Source organism: Orycteropus afer, unplaced genomic scaffold (genome assembly GCF_000298275.1).
Source record: "Orycteropus afer afer isolate SDZICR_OR568_19922 unplaced genomic scaffold, OryAfe1.0 scaffold00038, whole genome shotgun sequence".
Taxonomy (NCBI): Eukaryota; Metazoa; Chordata; class Mammalia; order Tubulidentata; family Orycteropodidae; genus Orycteropus; species Orycteropus afer.
The window spans coordinates 1,982,217-1,998,767 of NW_006921625.1; the positions used below are offsets into that span (position 1 = coordinate 1,982,217).

At 43.0% G+C, this 16,551-nt stretch overlaps 1 protein-coding gene across 1 annotated transcript in view; it reads left to right on the forward strand.

Annotated features, from left to right (window-relative positions):
* The window catches only part of TCERG1L (transcription elongation regulator 1 like), a 219,229-nt gene that overhangs the window by 2,317 nt on the left and 200,361 nt on the right, over window positions 1–16,551 (forward strand). The window contains exons 4-5 of the mRNA XM_042780403.1: window positions 845–991; window positions 1,778–1,958. Coding sequence (XP_042636337.1) covers window positions 845–991; window positions 1,778–1,958 — 328 coding nt within the window. The remainder of the gene's footprint in view (window positions 1–844; window positions 992–1,777; window positions 1,959–16,551) is intronic.

Sequence of the window (16,551 nt, forward strand, 5' to 3'; positions counted from 1 at the left end):
AAAAAAAAAAAAATCCAAAAAAGCTTTGTATTTATATTTTGAATATTTTTATGTCACACGTATTTGGTAAAAATAACAGTATTTAGAGCCAGGGGCATATTTTTATCCAAAAGGATAACCAGAGAGAGAGGCTTTTATGATGTTAAAGAAAAGAGACGTTGAAGTGCTGCATACATTCAGTCGTGCTCTGTTGGGGAGATTCAATGATTTTAATAAGAGAAACCCTATCATACCGCCTGCCCTCTGCCGTGTTTGGCATTGGAGTCTCTGCCTTGGAGCTGCAGACATGCCTTAAGCTCTCTCGTTTTTTCTGTGCCTCTGATCCTACTTGCATTGGTTTTCCCTGGGAACTTCAAACCTTAATTCTTTAGCTCTTTCCATTTTGAAAATACTAGTTAAGTGTTTGTCTTTAAAATGCTAAATGAAATTAGTACAAAATGCTGTATTTCAAGTCATACAATAGAATACAGCTTTATGCTTGCTTATGAATGAATTCAAGAATTACCACTGGACTAGCTAGCATTCCTCTCCTGCACCAGGGTCCCTCATTCTCTGCAGGACTATTTCTTAGCACAGTCTTAGGGTTTTGTGCTTAGAAAGTGCTCCTCAGCAGTGAAGAATCATGCAATGCTCGAGACTAAGGGAGAGATGACTTTTCTATGCTTTTTCTCTGATGTGTGAATGTTTAGAGCTTTTCTTGGTTGGGGCAGAGGGAATTCTCTTTCATGATCAGATATGTCAAATGTAAATTTCCCCTCTGGCAGCAGTGATGCCAGCTTCTACTGGTACAAAGTAGTGACTGACTCAGGCTAATGGTTCTTTCTCTCTCTCCTCCTGGCTGCAGTGGCTGTTTGGTGCCCACTCACCGCTGATGGGACTGTCTCCCTCCTCCACTGTGGAGCTCCTGCCCATTTTCCCCTATGTCTGCCCGTCTGCTCTGCCACCCCCTGTTGGAAAAAGTTGGATAGACAAAAGGATACCTAATTGTAAGGTAAAAAATGCAAGCCATTTAATTGAATTAATGGGCTTTTAATTATTAAGTTGTGGGCTATTTCCATGACAACAGGAAACAATGGGCATTTTCTAATTGTGGTAGATTGACCATCTAGGTATAGCATGAGATCTTTTCAGAATGACATTGATCAGTTCGAAAGCACCAGGCGGCAGAGAGCAGTTCGTTTTCACTTAAAGCATGTGGATGGCACAGGGTGATGTGAAATTTTTCCACTCTTGAATCAGGACCTTTTTATAACAAAGTTTCAATGGTCAGCTTTCAAATCTGTCGCCATGGATCAGAATCTAGTCTTACCCGTTACATAATGAAAATTCCAAATTTCCAATGAATTCTTATTTTATTATTATTTATTTATGTTTGGCGACTGTTGCTTTGAGATTTTATACTCCTGATTGTTAATCTTGGCTTTTGAATTTAAATTTATTGGCGGCACTTTGCTCATTAGAAAACTAAAGAAAGTCCTATGTTGGCTTTTTCTGCAATGTGCTAATTACCTTTTTGGTGTGACTCTAATCTGTAAACTAGTTGCTGGGTGAATGAAGTCAACAGTTCAAGACACTTCAGGAGACTAACTAGGAGGCAGTTGGTAAAGAGGCCCATGGATCTTTCTTTCAATTCTAGAATGAATATATTATGCCATCCCCAATCATAAAAAGTGCAAGCTGTGGGATCAGTGTAGATGAGGCAGACACATTCTTTGTAGCTGTTAGTGCTCACCATGTGCCTGGCCTAAAATGCCATACTTGCTTCATTTTTGGACAGATCATTTTTAATAATTCTTTTGCTCTGGACTCAACATGGGTGCATCCTGAGGAATCCAGATTGTTCCATGGGCATGAGAAGCCTCATTTGCTGGCAAATCAAGTAGCAGTGTCTCTGTCCAGGCCAGTTCCTGCCTCTAGGCCTCTTCCCACCGTGCTTTTCACTCCTCAGTCTATTCCAGGTGAGTGACCAAGTGATGGTGACTGTGTGCTTTCCTTTTCTGTGGTCTTAAGTCAGTTTTAGATAAGAAAACTCTATTTTTCATTCCTATGAAACAGTTCTTTCAGTAGAATGTGATTACTTTTTACAGGCATGATTATTTTTATGAAGTCATTGAGTCTGGATGGCTCACCCACTATTCCTCAGGACAATAGGCTCTGTTTTTAAGATGCAGAGATGGCTGAGGGCGTTGATGTGGCATTATATTGTCATCATTCTCTGTGCAAAACTGGAGCATGCTTCTCTGGTAGCTCTTAGTCAAGGCTGGTGGACCAGTGAGCTCATTACATGTGCTGGGGCTCATAGGTGCAGATGGGGTTTATGTGGATGCCTGTGTTGACATCAAGGGTGATGGTAGAGAAGACGCTCGGATAGTTTCCTCTTTGGAAGATGGGCTTTGTTCTGTCTTTGGAGTCTGGTGACCTAAAAGGCTCCTTGAATAGACTCATGAAACAATCTTTGGATGAAAGATTGTATAATAAGCCTATCTAACAACAGGAGGATAAAGTCATCTTATGAATTTTTAAATTGATTCTTAAAATCGCCTGAACATACAATCACATTATAAAAGCAAATGCAGCCCGTGCCAGATGATCTTGCAACACCTTCCATTATGGAATATTTTATGAGTTCAGAATTTCATTCTCTTCCCGTAATTTCCTACCTCCCGAGCTTGTCTCAACGTTGGCTCTGAACTTCCGTCAGAAGGAGAGGCTCCTGTGGACAATGTGGTGCTGGTTTAGGGGATGCATTTGTTCTCCAGTTTGCCTACGTTCTTTATCCTAATTTGCTATGAATGTTGTTTAGAGATAAGTCAGGAAGAACAACTCGGCCATTGGTGGTGGTGTTTTTTACAGAACTTAATGATTCTTGACTGAAACTTCTGTCCTTGTAATTGTGCGTTACTGATAATTACCATGGCATGTGCCTCATACAGGCATACATGTGGAAACATTCTACACTGAGATGGTTGTGTTTCTATTTAACGGGAATGATGATGAAAGATGGTTAGACAACATGTCTGGGGACGGTTCTTCTGGCCCACGACAGGACAGTGTTTTAATTTCCCAAAGTACTGGCAGTAACTATTACAAAAATGATCAGCAAATTCCGTTTAAAACATAATGAAATCAGCCCACCTGTTCCGATGAAATTTCTGAGTGAACTTCCCGTCTCCTCTCAGTAGGCACTTGCCTATCATATAGACATTTCCCAGCGTGACTTAATCCTCTTCTTAGGAAACATGGACTATTAAAATGCTAACTATCTATTTAGCTGGAGAAGCTTATGTCAACTTACAGGTTTTCCAGCATTGCTTTCTTACTACCGCGTGGCAAATACTTAATACTTCACTGAAAGCGTATTATTCATACAGAGTTTTCCTTTTTGACTACTTTTTAAAAAGGATGCAATAAAGTAACCTTATTAACATGGGTGACAACCTTTCATTCTGACCTAGTCTACCATTTGTGAAATCTCTGCTTCTGTCCTTCTCTGAGTTCTTGACTCATGAACCACAAGCGAACACAGTGCCGGAAGTGGTTCTTAACCTATTTCGGGGAGAAATGTGCCTCCTCTCAAGTTCGTTGAATGGCAGGAAATGTGCTTGTTTTGAAATGTGAGTTTCCCATTTGCCTCATGACAAACCCGGTTTTTGATGAAGTACAGAATTGCTAGCCATTATCCAGCTCGCAAGCACGGATGGTGAATACTCCTTAGAAGCCAGACCCTGCGGAAGGGTTCTTTAGCATAGCTTGTTGTTGTTGTTGTTAGGGCCGTTGAGTTGATTTTCAACACACAATGACTCCATGTGATAGAGTCGAACGGCCCTGCGACTCTTAGCATGTAATCTTTCCTGAGGCAAATTGTGACCACTTTCTCCCGCAGAGGGCTGGGCAGGCTTGAACTGTCAGCCATTCTGTTAGCAGCTCAGTTCTTCACCATTGCACCTTCTGGTCTTCCTTGTTTATGTGCTACTAACTGCTTAACAGGAACGAACGTTGTGCAGTCTACTTCCAGAGTGATACTGCATCAGGGACCCAAGGAGGGGTTGCCGTGAGTCAGATCCGACTCGATGGCAGTGAGTGAGTAAGAATGCTTAACAGAGAGCCTGGGGGGAGGGGTCAAAAGGAGCGCCGGGCAAAAGTCAAGTCAATTAAACACTGTGACACATTCCTTCCACCTCATTGTAACTAACTAGGAGGCCTGGCTTCATTGTGACATCTAATATGCAGGTTTTGGAAGTATTGTGCAACATCTTGATTGAAATTGCTATGAAATGTCTATGTCCTATTACACGTTGCTACAGGAAATTGGTCAGTCCTGCATCTAATTGTTATATTCAGAAGTAAGTGAGCTCAAAGGCGTACATGTATTTCATCAGAGCTGTCTTTTTTTTTTTTTTTTTTTTGATAAATGGTATTTTTACATAACAATGAAAGGGATCTTTTGTGTAAAATGTTGTTTTAAGGATAAAGCCAACATGGATCATGGAAATTGGTCTTTGTGTCAGCGTCAGGTTGTTTGTTGAGTGGCATTTAGTCTATGCTATGAGTAGAGACGTGAGCGTGGGCAGCCGCTGAGCCTCATCTCAGTATCTCAACACATCCTATCCTATTGATGATTAAGAGCTAACTGCACAGAAATAAGACCTCCAATAATGAGAACACAATTTAAAAGTGGATAGGTGACCTAAAACTTCACAACTGTTGTAAATGCTTGATGTCGGATTGTTGGTGTTCTTGTGTGTGCCGTCGTTGTTATCTGTGGTCAAGGTGGCTCTGACTCTGAGTGAGCCTATGTGCAGCAGAACGAAACCCTGCCTGGTCCTGAGCTGCCCTCCCAATCCTTGTATGTTTGAGTGCGTCGTTGCAGATTCTTATGTGTATTAGACATCACTCGTGATGACAACAATGATGAGGATCTGACATTGGACTCAGATCAGACAAAGCCTGTCAGGCACTTTCTATGTGTAGAAATGAATGGTTAATGTTTAGACTCCTTCCCCATTCATTAGACAAACTGTTCAGGGTCCCTGGGTGGCGCCAGTGGTAAAGCACTTGACCATTACCTGACAGATTGGCAGTTTGAACCCATGCAGAGGTTGCTTGGAAGAAAGCCCTGGCTGTCTGCTTTTGAAGGTTCCGAGCCTCAGAACCCTGTGGAGTGCAGTTCTGCTCTGAGCCACATGGGGTCACTATGAGTTAGAGTCAACTCAACGGAAACTGGTTAGAAAGGACTGCTGAGCACCTCCCGGCAATCATGGCACCAGGAAGCAGAGACATAGGAGGCTCTGTTTACGGGCTCCCATTCATGTGGGGAAATGTCTGTTAGCAGCAAATCGCACAACATCGTGATGAAGTGGGCTCACAACACAGGGTGAGATGGGGCCATGGGAGGGGGAACGAATGCATAAAAGAGACTCAGAGTTTCACCAAGGCAACATGAGGGGAAGGGATTCCATTCAAAGGGAGGAGAGCATTAATCCCAAAACCCACACCCACTACCGTGGAGTCCATTCTGACTCCTAGTGACCCCATAGGGCAGACGAGAACTGCTCCACAGGGTCTCCAAGGCTGTCGATCTTCACAGAAGCACATTGCCTCCTCTTTCTCCTATGGAGTGGCTGGTGGGTTCGAACCACTGACTTTTTGGCTAGTGCTTTAACCACTGCATTAACAGAGCTCCTGAGTAGAGCATTACATTGCACAGAAGTGGGCAGTATGTGGGCAGTATGGGTTACAAGCCTGCTAGAGAGGAGGTTGGGGAGTGGTGGGCACAGGACAGTAGAAGTCCAGGCTCTGGCCGCCTCTTCATGAAAGATGGATCCCACTGGAACTGTGTTTTGAGTAGGTCCCTAGGCTCTTCATGGGGTCTGGTGTGATTTTCCATCTTTCCTTAAATCAGAATCCACAGACCCTCCCCTTCACAAAAGTATGAATTCTCCTTAGAGAATGGAGCGAACCCAGTGATCATACCTTTCACTGAAAAATAAATCCAAGCACACAAAAGTATGCAACTGCACTAGGAACTAAGGTCTCTGATCAATAATTTAACATCTCTTTAAAGAATTGTGGCTAATTACAGCATGAATGGGCTGAGCTGAGATCCCATTTATCCCCAGGCCTTAGAAATCGATTCAGGGCCAGACAGGCAGGAGTATCCAGTGGCTCCTACTCGTCACCTTGGGGATGGCAGCTGCAGGAGCCGGGCCATCCCCTTCTCTAGCTTCTGTGCACAGGGGATAGGCATCACCTGCTTCCCCTCCTCGCTCAGCCCCTCTTTCTCCCATGCAGTGGGGCATACCTCCACTTCTTTCCAGAGAGGAAGGTGTTTTAGGACATGTGAGTACTCAGGTAGAAGCAGGGCCGGCATGGGAATGCTGTTCCTCAGACTACTATTAAAAGTGAGAACTCTGTTGTCTTTCAAAGTTTTTAAGAGTGAAGTTGCCTTCTCATAGACAGAAGAAGATATTTTTGCCTTTGTCCGGCAAAGCCAAGTGAGGAAAGAGTTTGCTGGGCCTGGGGACTTGTCTAAAAGTTGTGCACACAAAGCTTCTCTTTCGTTTAATGTCAAAGAGGCTGATTCTACAAGCATCACATTGGAAAAAATATATGGAGTCCACTTGAGCTCACTTTGAACATAAATGCATAAAACCAAAACCAAACCCACTGCCACCAAATAGAATCTGACTCACAGTGCCCCTAGAGGACAGAGTAGAACTGCCCATGGGTTTTCAAGGCTGAGAATTTTTATGGAAGTAGATTTCCTCATATTTCTCCCTTGCAGTGGCTGGTGGGTTCCAACCTCAGACCTTTGTGGTTAGCAGCCAAATTCATTAACCACTGCACCTCAGAGCTCCTTATAAAAATGTAAACCAAAAACCAAACCCCCTGCCACTGAGTCAATTCAGACTCATAGGGACCCCCATTGGATTTCCAAGATAGTGAATCTTTACAGAAGTAGACTGCCCCATCTTCCTTCCAGGGAGTATTTAGTGGGTTTGAACCATCAACCTTCTGATTAACAGCCAAATACCTTAAGCATTGTGCCACCAGAGCTCCTTATAAATACATACCAAAAACCAAACCAAACGGACTGCCTTCAAGTAGATCCTGACTCATAGCAACCCCGTTTGGGTTTGTGAGGTGGTAAATCTTTACAGAAGTAGATTGCCCAGTCTTCCTTCCACGGAGTGGCTGGTGGGTTTGAACCTCCAACCTTCTGGTTAGCAGTCAAATGCCTTAGGCACTACACTACCAGAGCTCCTTTATAATATGTATGAAAGGTAAAAATAAAATAGTGAAAAGATACACTATGAAAACACAAATCAAAGGAAGGCTGCAGTGGCTGTTGATATTGGGCAAATTGAAATTCAGAACAAGACGTATCATCAGGGACAAAAAGGGACATTCGAGTACATAGTTAAAAAGCAGTCAGTTCACCAAAACTGCATCACAATCGAAACTGACCATGCACCTCATGAAAGAGTTCAAGCTACGCAAAAGGTAAACAGATGGAGCTGAACAAAGAAAGCCGGAAGTCACCAGATGCTGGAGACTGGCCTGTTCTCTCAGGTAGACCAGCAGGCAGGCAATCAAGAGGGTGGAGAGGGTTATGCAGTATTATCCACCAGTGGCCAAATGGACATTACAGACACTCCACCTAAAGACAATGCAATATTTTTTTTCAGAATTTTTATAACTTTTAATTACAGAGTAGTTGAAGTTTGACATAAAAATTGCAAGTTAGTACAGAGAATTTCCATCCACTCCATACACAGTTTTTCCCTAATATCAACGTCTTACAGGATATGGTACATTTGCTACAGCCAAGCCCATCGTTGTTCAGACTTCCTAATGTCCCTCTCTGTCCCAGGACCATATGTGATGCTGCATCACACTTAGTCCTCATGTCTTTTCGGCGTCCCTTGGCAGTGACAGTTCTCAGGATTTCCTTGGTTTGGATGACCTTGCCCATTCTGAGCAGCAAGGTCTTAGTATTTTATATACTGTCTCTCTCCTGAGATTTGTCTACAGCTTCTCTCATGATTAGAGTTGAGGTATAGTTTTCTGAGAGGAGGACCAGGAAGCAGAGTACTATTTTGATCATTTCAAAGGTACACATTATCAACATGGTGTGTCACTGTTGATGTTGCCTTTGATCTGATGTGGGCCACATTGTCCTCTGATGCAGGGGTAGATAGTGTTAGATTTATCTACTGTGAAGTTACACCCCCCTTCCATACTGTGTAAGGAAGGCACAATGTGCAGTCCACACTTAAGGGGTGGGGGATTGTGACCCACCTTCCTGAAGGTGGAGAATTCACATCTTGTACCAGGTGTCCTTTTCTCCACATTCATTGATTTGTTCATAGAAGTAGGGACTCGTGGATGTATATCTTAAACTTTAGGTTACTGAATAGATTTTTTAAAAAATATTTTATTGTGATTGAGTGAAAGTTTACAGAGCAAATTGGTATTCCACTCAACAACACATTTTGTTCCATGACATTGACTGCAATTCTCTCAATGTAATAGCTCTCTTCCCACTTCCTCCCTGGGCTCAGCATTTCCCTTTGTCTCTCTTCACTGTCCCTTCCTGACTTCTAAGCTCCAGCCCTCAGCAATTACTGCCCTTTTGATCTGGTATGGTTGATTGTTTTAAGGAGTAGGTATCGCCCTGGTGTTACTATTCACCTTATAGGCCTATTGTTTGGCTAAAAGTTGAGCCATTGTGGATGAGCTCAGTTCCAGGCCTGAAGGGTGTCTAAGGCCATAGTCTGGTCTTTTGATGACTTTGAGTTTTGTTCCACATTTTTCTCCACTCTATCCAGGACCTTCTCTTGAGATCTCTTTCACAGCTGCTGGCAGTGGCACCAGGAACCATCTAGTTCTTCTGGTCTCAGGGTTGTGGAGGCTAGGGTTTGCCTAGACTGTCAGTCCTTTGCACTAATTGTTTCCTTGTGTCTTTGATTCTCTTCACTATTCTTTGCTGCGGGCAGAGAGGTACCAATCGTGGCACCTTGGGTGGTCACCCACAAGCTTGTAAAATCCTAATCACTACTCACTAAAGTGGAGCTCTGGTAGCATAGTGCCTTAAGGCACTTGACTGCTCACCAGAAGGCTGGCAGTTCAAACCCACCAGCCACTCCTCGGAAGGAAGGTTGGGCAATCCTACTTCCGTAGTGATACTGCCTCGGAAACCCAAGGAGGAGTCGCTATCAGTCGGGGCCGACTCGACGGCAAACAACAACAACAACAACGACAACTCACTAAAGTGGTATGTAGAACATTGTCTTTGTGGACTGTGTTATGCTCATTGACCTCGGTATCTTGCAGACTATGGTTCAGAGCCCTGAGACCCAATGACACATTCCCTCAAGGTGTTTGATTATGGCTAAGAAGTTTTCATGACCTTGCCGCATGTATGCTTTACTACATTCATGGATTTATATGCAACACATAAACATATATATGTAGAAATATCCTCTGTCAAACCTATGTGCAGTTGTGGAGATGGTCGCATTCACCTTCCCACCCCTGTTCAGCTTGAGTGTCTGTCTATGGATCCCCTTGTCGATTATTGTCATTATGTTATCACAGGATTGTGTATGCCATAGTATTTACTTTTGTTGCATTGGACTCCTGTTCTCATTCACCAAAACAGACCATATTTTGGGCTATAAAAATAACCTCAACAAATTTAAAGGATTTGAAATTATACAACATATGTTTTCTGACTACAACAGAATGAAGTCAGAAATCAATAACCAAAAAATATTCCAAGAACCTCCAAATATCTGAAAATTAAAATCTCACTCCCAAGTAACACATGGATCACAGGGGGAGAAACAAGAAATTAATTAGAAAATATTTTAATTGAATGAAAATTAAAATCAGCTTATAGAGTATGAGGGCTACAGCTGCAGCAGGGCCTGGGTGAAACTGTGTGGCATTAGCATGCCCGTGCTAGAAAAGAAGAAAGGTCGACAGTCAGTGAAGCAGTTTGGGAAGCCAGGAGAGAGAGAACTAATTAAAACTCCACAGGCAGAAGGAGAGGAATAGGAAGATAGGCGCAGGCCTCAACTCCATCGAGAAGAAAACAAGTAAAGGAAGTCAATGAAAGCTAAAGCTGGTTCTTTGGAAAGATCAGTACAATTGATGAGCCCTGGTTAGAGGATCAACACAAGAGGAGACAACGGATTACTGAGTCAGGGATGGCAAGAGGGACGTCATTGTGGATCTTACTGAAAGGACAATGTTATTGTTCATTGCCACCAAGTTGATTCCAACACGCGCATGCTGAGAAGAACTGCTTCGTAAGGTTCCCAAGGCTGTGATTTTTCGGAAGCAGATTCCTGGCCTGTCTTCCAAGGTGCCTCTGGGTGTGTCTGAACCACCAATCTCTTGGCTGGTAGCTGAACATCTGCTCCATCCAAGGACTTCAAAAGTATACTAGGAGACTCTTACAAACTGCTTTCTGCCAAAATTCAGCAACTTAGATAAGATAGGCAAGTTCTTGGTAAACTACAAACCACCACTGCTCACTCAGAAAAAAAAATGGATAACGTGTGGGACTGTATTTGCTACACAAATTGAATTTTTAATTGAAAACCTTCCAACGGAAAAATCTCTAGGCCCAGGCAGCTCCACGGCCGAGCCCTCCCAGTGCGGTAATACCAAGTTTAAATAAACATGTTCACAAAAGAAAAGAGAAAGGCACATGATTGGGGCCCACATTCCTCTGAGAAGGAGCTCCATGGGTTCAAATGGTTGAGTGCTGACCAAAAGGTTGGAAGTTTGACTCCAGCCAGTGGCTCCACAGGAGAAAGACGTGGCCATCTGCTTCTGTGACGATTACAGCCAAGAGAACCCTGTGGGGCAGCTCCGCTCAGCCACACGGGGTCATTGTGGCTCAGAATCCACTCACCAGCACCCTACAACATTCCTGTGATACAAAACCAAATATATGCTAATACTTTCATGACTATAGGTACAAAAACCTTCAAAATAATATTAACAATTCAAGTTCATGGATGTATGGAATTACCAATGCATCATGACCAAGTGGGTTTATTCTAGGATGCAAGGCTGGTTCAACATGAGAAGAATCAATTCAACACTAGAAAATCAACTCATGCTATTCATCCCATCAACAAAAGAAAGAAGAAAACCATATAGTGATAACTAACAGAACAGCAGCAACAAAAATCTTCAGTGCAGTTGAACAACACTATGGTCAAAACAACAATAGCACAGCCCACTTAGGTCAACTCGGAATTGAAGGAGACTTTCAAAAGGACAGAAGACATCTGTGGAAGAACCACAGCTGACGGAGTGTCTGATAAAGACCGATGTTTTCCCTCGCAGACGAAGAGCCACACGAAGGTTGCTGGTCTCCCCTCTCCTTTGCAGCATGTGCTGGAAGTCCCAGCCAGTGCTGAAAGAAGAAAGAATATGGAGAGGGAAGCAAGAAATAGCTGTCTTTGTATGCAGACAGTGAGTTTCTGTGTGGACGATCTCAAAGAGTCACCTGTGAGCATCTAGTAACAAGTGAGTTAGACAAAGCTGTGGGATACAAGGTTTATGTACAAAATTTAATTATATCCTTATATAGCTCTCCATAAAGAACCAGAAGTTATCATAACAGTACCATTAAAATCCACCACCTGTCTGTCATACTGTGGTGGCTTGTATGTTGCTGTGAGCTGGAAGCTATGCCACCAGTATTTCAAATATGAGCAGCAGCGTCCATGGTGGACAGGTTCCCATGGCACTTCCAGACTAAGACTAGCAAGAAAGGCCTGGAAATCGACTTCTGAAAAGTGGCCAATGGAAGTTCTGTTGCCTGACACAGTGCTGGAAAATGAGCCTCATGGGCTGGAAGGCACCTAAAATACCCAGTGGCTTCAGCGGTGCCCAGGAGCACACCAACCAAGGTGGCCAGGGCCAGGCAGCATTGCGTTCTGCTGTACACGGGTCACCATCTGTCAGAACCAGCACAATGGCAACTCACAACAGCAACTAAAATAGCACCAAAATAGGAAACATGATCAGACCTGCCAGAATGATGTATGCTGACAAGTACAAAATGCTGACGAGGAAAATGGAAAATCAAAGAAAACACAGAGGGAGAGATGCTTTGTGTTCATGGTCTGGGAGACGCAGTAATGCTAAGATGTCAATGCTTGCCTAATTGATCCATAGAGCCAATGCATTCCCAAACAAGACGACAGTTCCTAAAATTCAGCCAAGTCATCCTGTCATTGATATGGAAAGGCAAGGAAGGAGACTAGAGGAAAAATGTGGATGATTCAGGCACAACTTTAAGGCATATGAGAAAGGCATCAAGGCTTGGTGGAACTGGCAGAAGGATGGGAGCACAGATCACAAGGACACATGACAGAATGTTCAAAGGCCCCCAGACATGGGGTGATTTGATTTTTGAAAGGATGCAGAAGAAATTCTGTCGAGAAAGAGTTACACGGAATGGTCCTGGCACACTCGGGCATCTCTCTGCAAAATAAACAAGCACACAAATTGCGGCCAACACCATGCACCGATACAACAACAAACAGCACCTCACAATGGGTCACAGGTCTACAGACCCAAACCCTATAACTTCAGGGAGAAAACAGACAACAGTGCTGCGACCTGCATTAGGCAAGCATTTTGTAGACAGGACACTAGAAGCAGAAACCATGAAATAAATACGCTGATGAAGTGGACTTCATTAAAAGCTGTTGCTCTTTGAAATCACTTTTAATAAAATGAAAAGAAAAGCCGTAAACTAGGAGAAATGTTTGCAAAATCTGTCTGATAAAGAACTGGTATCCAGAGTCTACAAAGAACTTTCAATACTCAGTAATCAAGAAACAAACAACCCAATAAAAGGGGCCAAAATATGTGACTGGACTCTGCCCAGAAAGTGTATGGATGGCAAAGAAGCACGAGAAGTGCCGGCATCCTAGGTCCCTGGGGAGGTGCTGACGAAGGCCACAGGGAGCCTGTGGGCCCCTGAGAGCAGGGCTCAAATGCACCCAAACAGGTGGCCAGTTTCCCCTAAGACCCTCACGCCTCGTGGTGCAATGCTACATGGTGCAGTCACTTCAGAGGTACCTGAAAGAGTACCTCCAAACAGGAGGTCAGTACCAAGCTTTGGGGGTGTGGGGCCCCTGTAACTCTCATTCCTCATGGCACAATGCTACATGGTGCTGCCACTTTGCAGTCAGTGTGGCAGCTTCTTATAAAGTTGAACACAAACCTGTCATACAACTGGGCCGTCCCAGCCTTGGTATTTGCCCAAGAAAAGTAAAAAGATCTAGCCACACAAAAATCCACACCTGCCTGTTTGTAGTGGCTTTGTTCAAAATCCACAGAAGCTACCCCCCCCCACCAATATCCATTAACTTGTGGACGGATGTTTCAACTTTGTTGCATCTAAACCATGGAAGACAGCACAGAAATAAGAAGGAATAAACTTCTGATCTCGGCAACATGCCTGAGTCCGGAGCTATTATGACAAGTGGAACAATCCAGAATCAGGCACTGACCTACTATACGGTTCCATTTTGATGACTTCCTGAGAGAAAAGCTGAACTATTGGGACAAGAAACAAGAGAGTAGTTTCCAGGCGTCAGGAGGGGTGTTGTGTACAAAGGGGCAGGGGAGAGTTCGGGGTGGTGACTATATATGCATTTTTAATATATAGCTAGCTGTATGTGGTAAAATTCAGAGAACCATATGCTGCACGTAGATTGCACCTCAGTGCACCTGAATTCTTATGAAGGAGGGACTTAGGAGGCACCCAATGAAATACATGAACCTTACTTGGTCCTGATTTGAACAAACCCAATGAAAATGTTGCAAGACGGGTGGAGAAGTGTGAACACTGTGTTTTAATGATTTTGAGAGAAGATTGTTAATTTTGGTGTTTGATGATAGTTCTGTGTTTATGGTTCTACAAGAAGCCCAGTTGTTCTGAGATTCCTGTTGAGTGCATAAGGATGAATTAACTCGATGCCGTGGTACTTCAAAGTCATCCAGGGGTGGGGGCTGAGGATGGAGGTGAAGAGATGAAACAAGAGCAGCTTTGCTTGGTAGCTGTGGAAACTGGGTGACCCGGCTCATCGTATTACTCACCATTATATTATTGTTGAAATTTTTGATAATACAAATTAAAGAAAGAACAGTCAAAACTCTAATCCTACATCAGGCCATGAATCAAGCTTCCAAAAATTATAGAAAACAGTTATATAGACTTTACCTGCCAGCTACAAGTGTAAGTAAGCTGAAGATTAATGCTGAAATAAAACATGGCGGCCAGCAATCTGGACTTTAAATTACCAGAAATAAACGGTAGGTCAGAAATACATGGACAGCAGTCCCTGGGTGGCATGGTGGTTAAGTGCTTGACTACTAGTCAAAGGTGGCAGTCCAAACCCAGCCAGAGGCACCTCAGAAGGAAAGCCTTGTGATCTGCTTCTGGGCAGGCCCGGCCTTGAAGACCCCATGGCACCACCTACTCCACACATGGGGGTCCCTGTGAGAAGGAAGTCACTTGATGCAACTAACACAAAGCAACTCAAGAACACTTCAGGAAAACCAACTAGCTGAATGCGAAAAATAAATAGAGACCACATTAGAATTAATAATGGTGAGCAAAGAGTCCTGAAAGGCAAATCTAATGTCTGAAGTGGTGACAGCATTGAATACCAGAGTGGGGACACAGCAGAAATCATCTTCCAGATGGAGGAGTGAGAAAGTAAAGGAAGTACCAGGAAGCCATTAGAAACTGAAGAAAAGAACGGATGGTTTACAAACAGAAACAAATTTAACTGATTTAAAATATGCCCCAGCTTGTGGACACAGGAACAAACTCTGGTGGGAAAACACATTAAATGGTACATCTCTGCTTGATGTTCACCATATTTTTAAACAACTAGACTTAATGCTTTCCTGGGAAACAATGAGGTACTCAAATCGAACACACAGCACAGGCTGCATAAAACCCGGGCTGAAGCCTGGTCCCTTCTAACTGGACACAGCTCTGTGACCTCATTCTTGTCCTCCCCCTTGACTTTGAGTGCCCTCTGTACTCCTGGGATTCCATGCAGCCGAGAGAAAACATTGAAAATGAAGTATTGCTTGAACTTGGGGCTTCATCCCAAGGATTTTACTAGTCATATGCCCCAAACTTCACAGAATCTTTTCAGGACACAGAGTTTGTTCCAGAACATGGGCAAGGATGAAACACTAAGGTATTTTTTAAAATACTTTTTATTGAAATATAATTTATGTACACTGAAATACACAAAACTAAAGTGACATGGCTCAATACTTTTTTTTTTTTTTTTTCAGTATCCCCTCCTCTTCCCTCCTACCCCTGGTAACCAATGAAGTGTTTGCTTCCATATATAAACCTTTCCTTGACTTTTTACAATAATGAACTAATGCTATATTTGTCATTCTGTGATTGACTTATTTCACTCAGCATAATGTCCTCCAAGTTCATCCATGTTATGTGGTGTTTTGCAGATTCTATGTTATTCTTTAGGGTTGAATAATATTCCATTGTGTGTATGTACCATAGCTTGGTTATCCATTCTTCTGTTGATGGGCACTTTTAGTTGTTTCCACCTTTATGCTATTGCAAATAGTGCTGTGATGAACACAGGTGTGCATATATCTGTTCTTGTCCTGGCTCTCACTTCTTTAGGATATATACCTAGTAGTGGAATGGCTGGGTCAAATGGTATTTCTAATTCCAGCTTTTTAAAGACTCACTGAACTGCTTTCCACAGTCATTGTATCATTTGACAGTCCCACAGGAGTCCCAGTCTCTCTGCTTTGCTTATCCGAGGTCACTTTCCTTTCCAAAGAAAGTTAGTGATTGACTTTTCCATATCCATAAAGAATGCTGATGGAATCTGGATTGGGATTGTATTGAATGTATAGATTGCTTTGGGTAGAATTGACATTTTCACAATGTTCAATCTTCCTCTCCATGAGCATGGTATGCTTTTCCATTTATGTAGATCTTTTATGGTTTCTTGAAGTAGTCTTTTATAGTTTTCTTTGTACAGGTCTTTTGTGTCCCTGGTAAGACTTATTCCCAAGTATTTTATTTTTTTGGTAGCTGTTGTAAATGGAGGAGCTCCGGTAGTGTAAGGAGCTCTGATAAAACATAGTGCCTAGGGCACTTGACTGCTAACCAGAAGGCTGGCCTTTCAAACTCACCAGCCACTCCTCGGAAAGAAGGTTGGGCAATCTACTTCCATAGTGATACTGCCTCAGAAACCCAAGGAGGGGTTGTTATGAGTCAGGGCTGACTCCATGGCACATAACAACAACAACAATTGTAAATGATACTGATTTCCTTATTTCTTTTTCATTAATCTCTTTGCTGGCATAGAGAGAGCCAACTGATTTTTGGATGTTGATCTTGTATCCTGCCACTATGCTAAATCTCTCAATTAGTTCCAGTAGATTTTTGACTGAGTCTCTTGGGTTTTCTAGGTATAGGATCATATCATCAGCAAATAGGGATAGTTT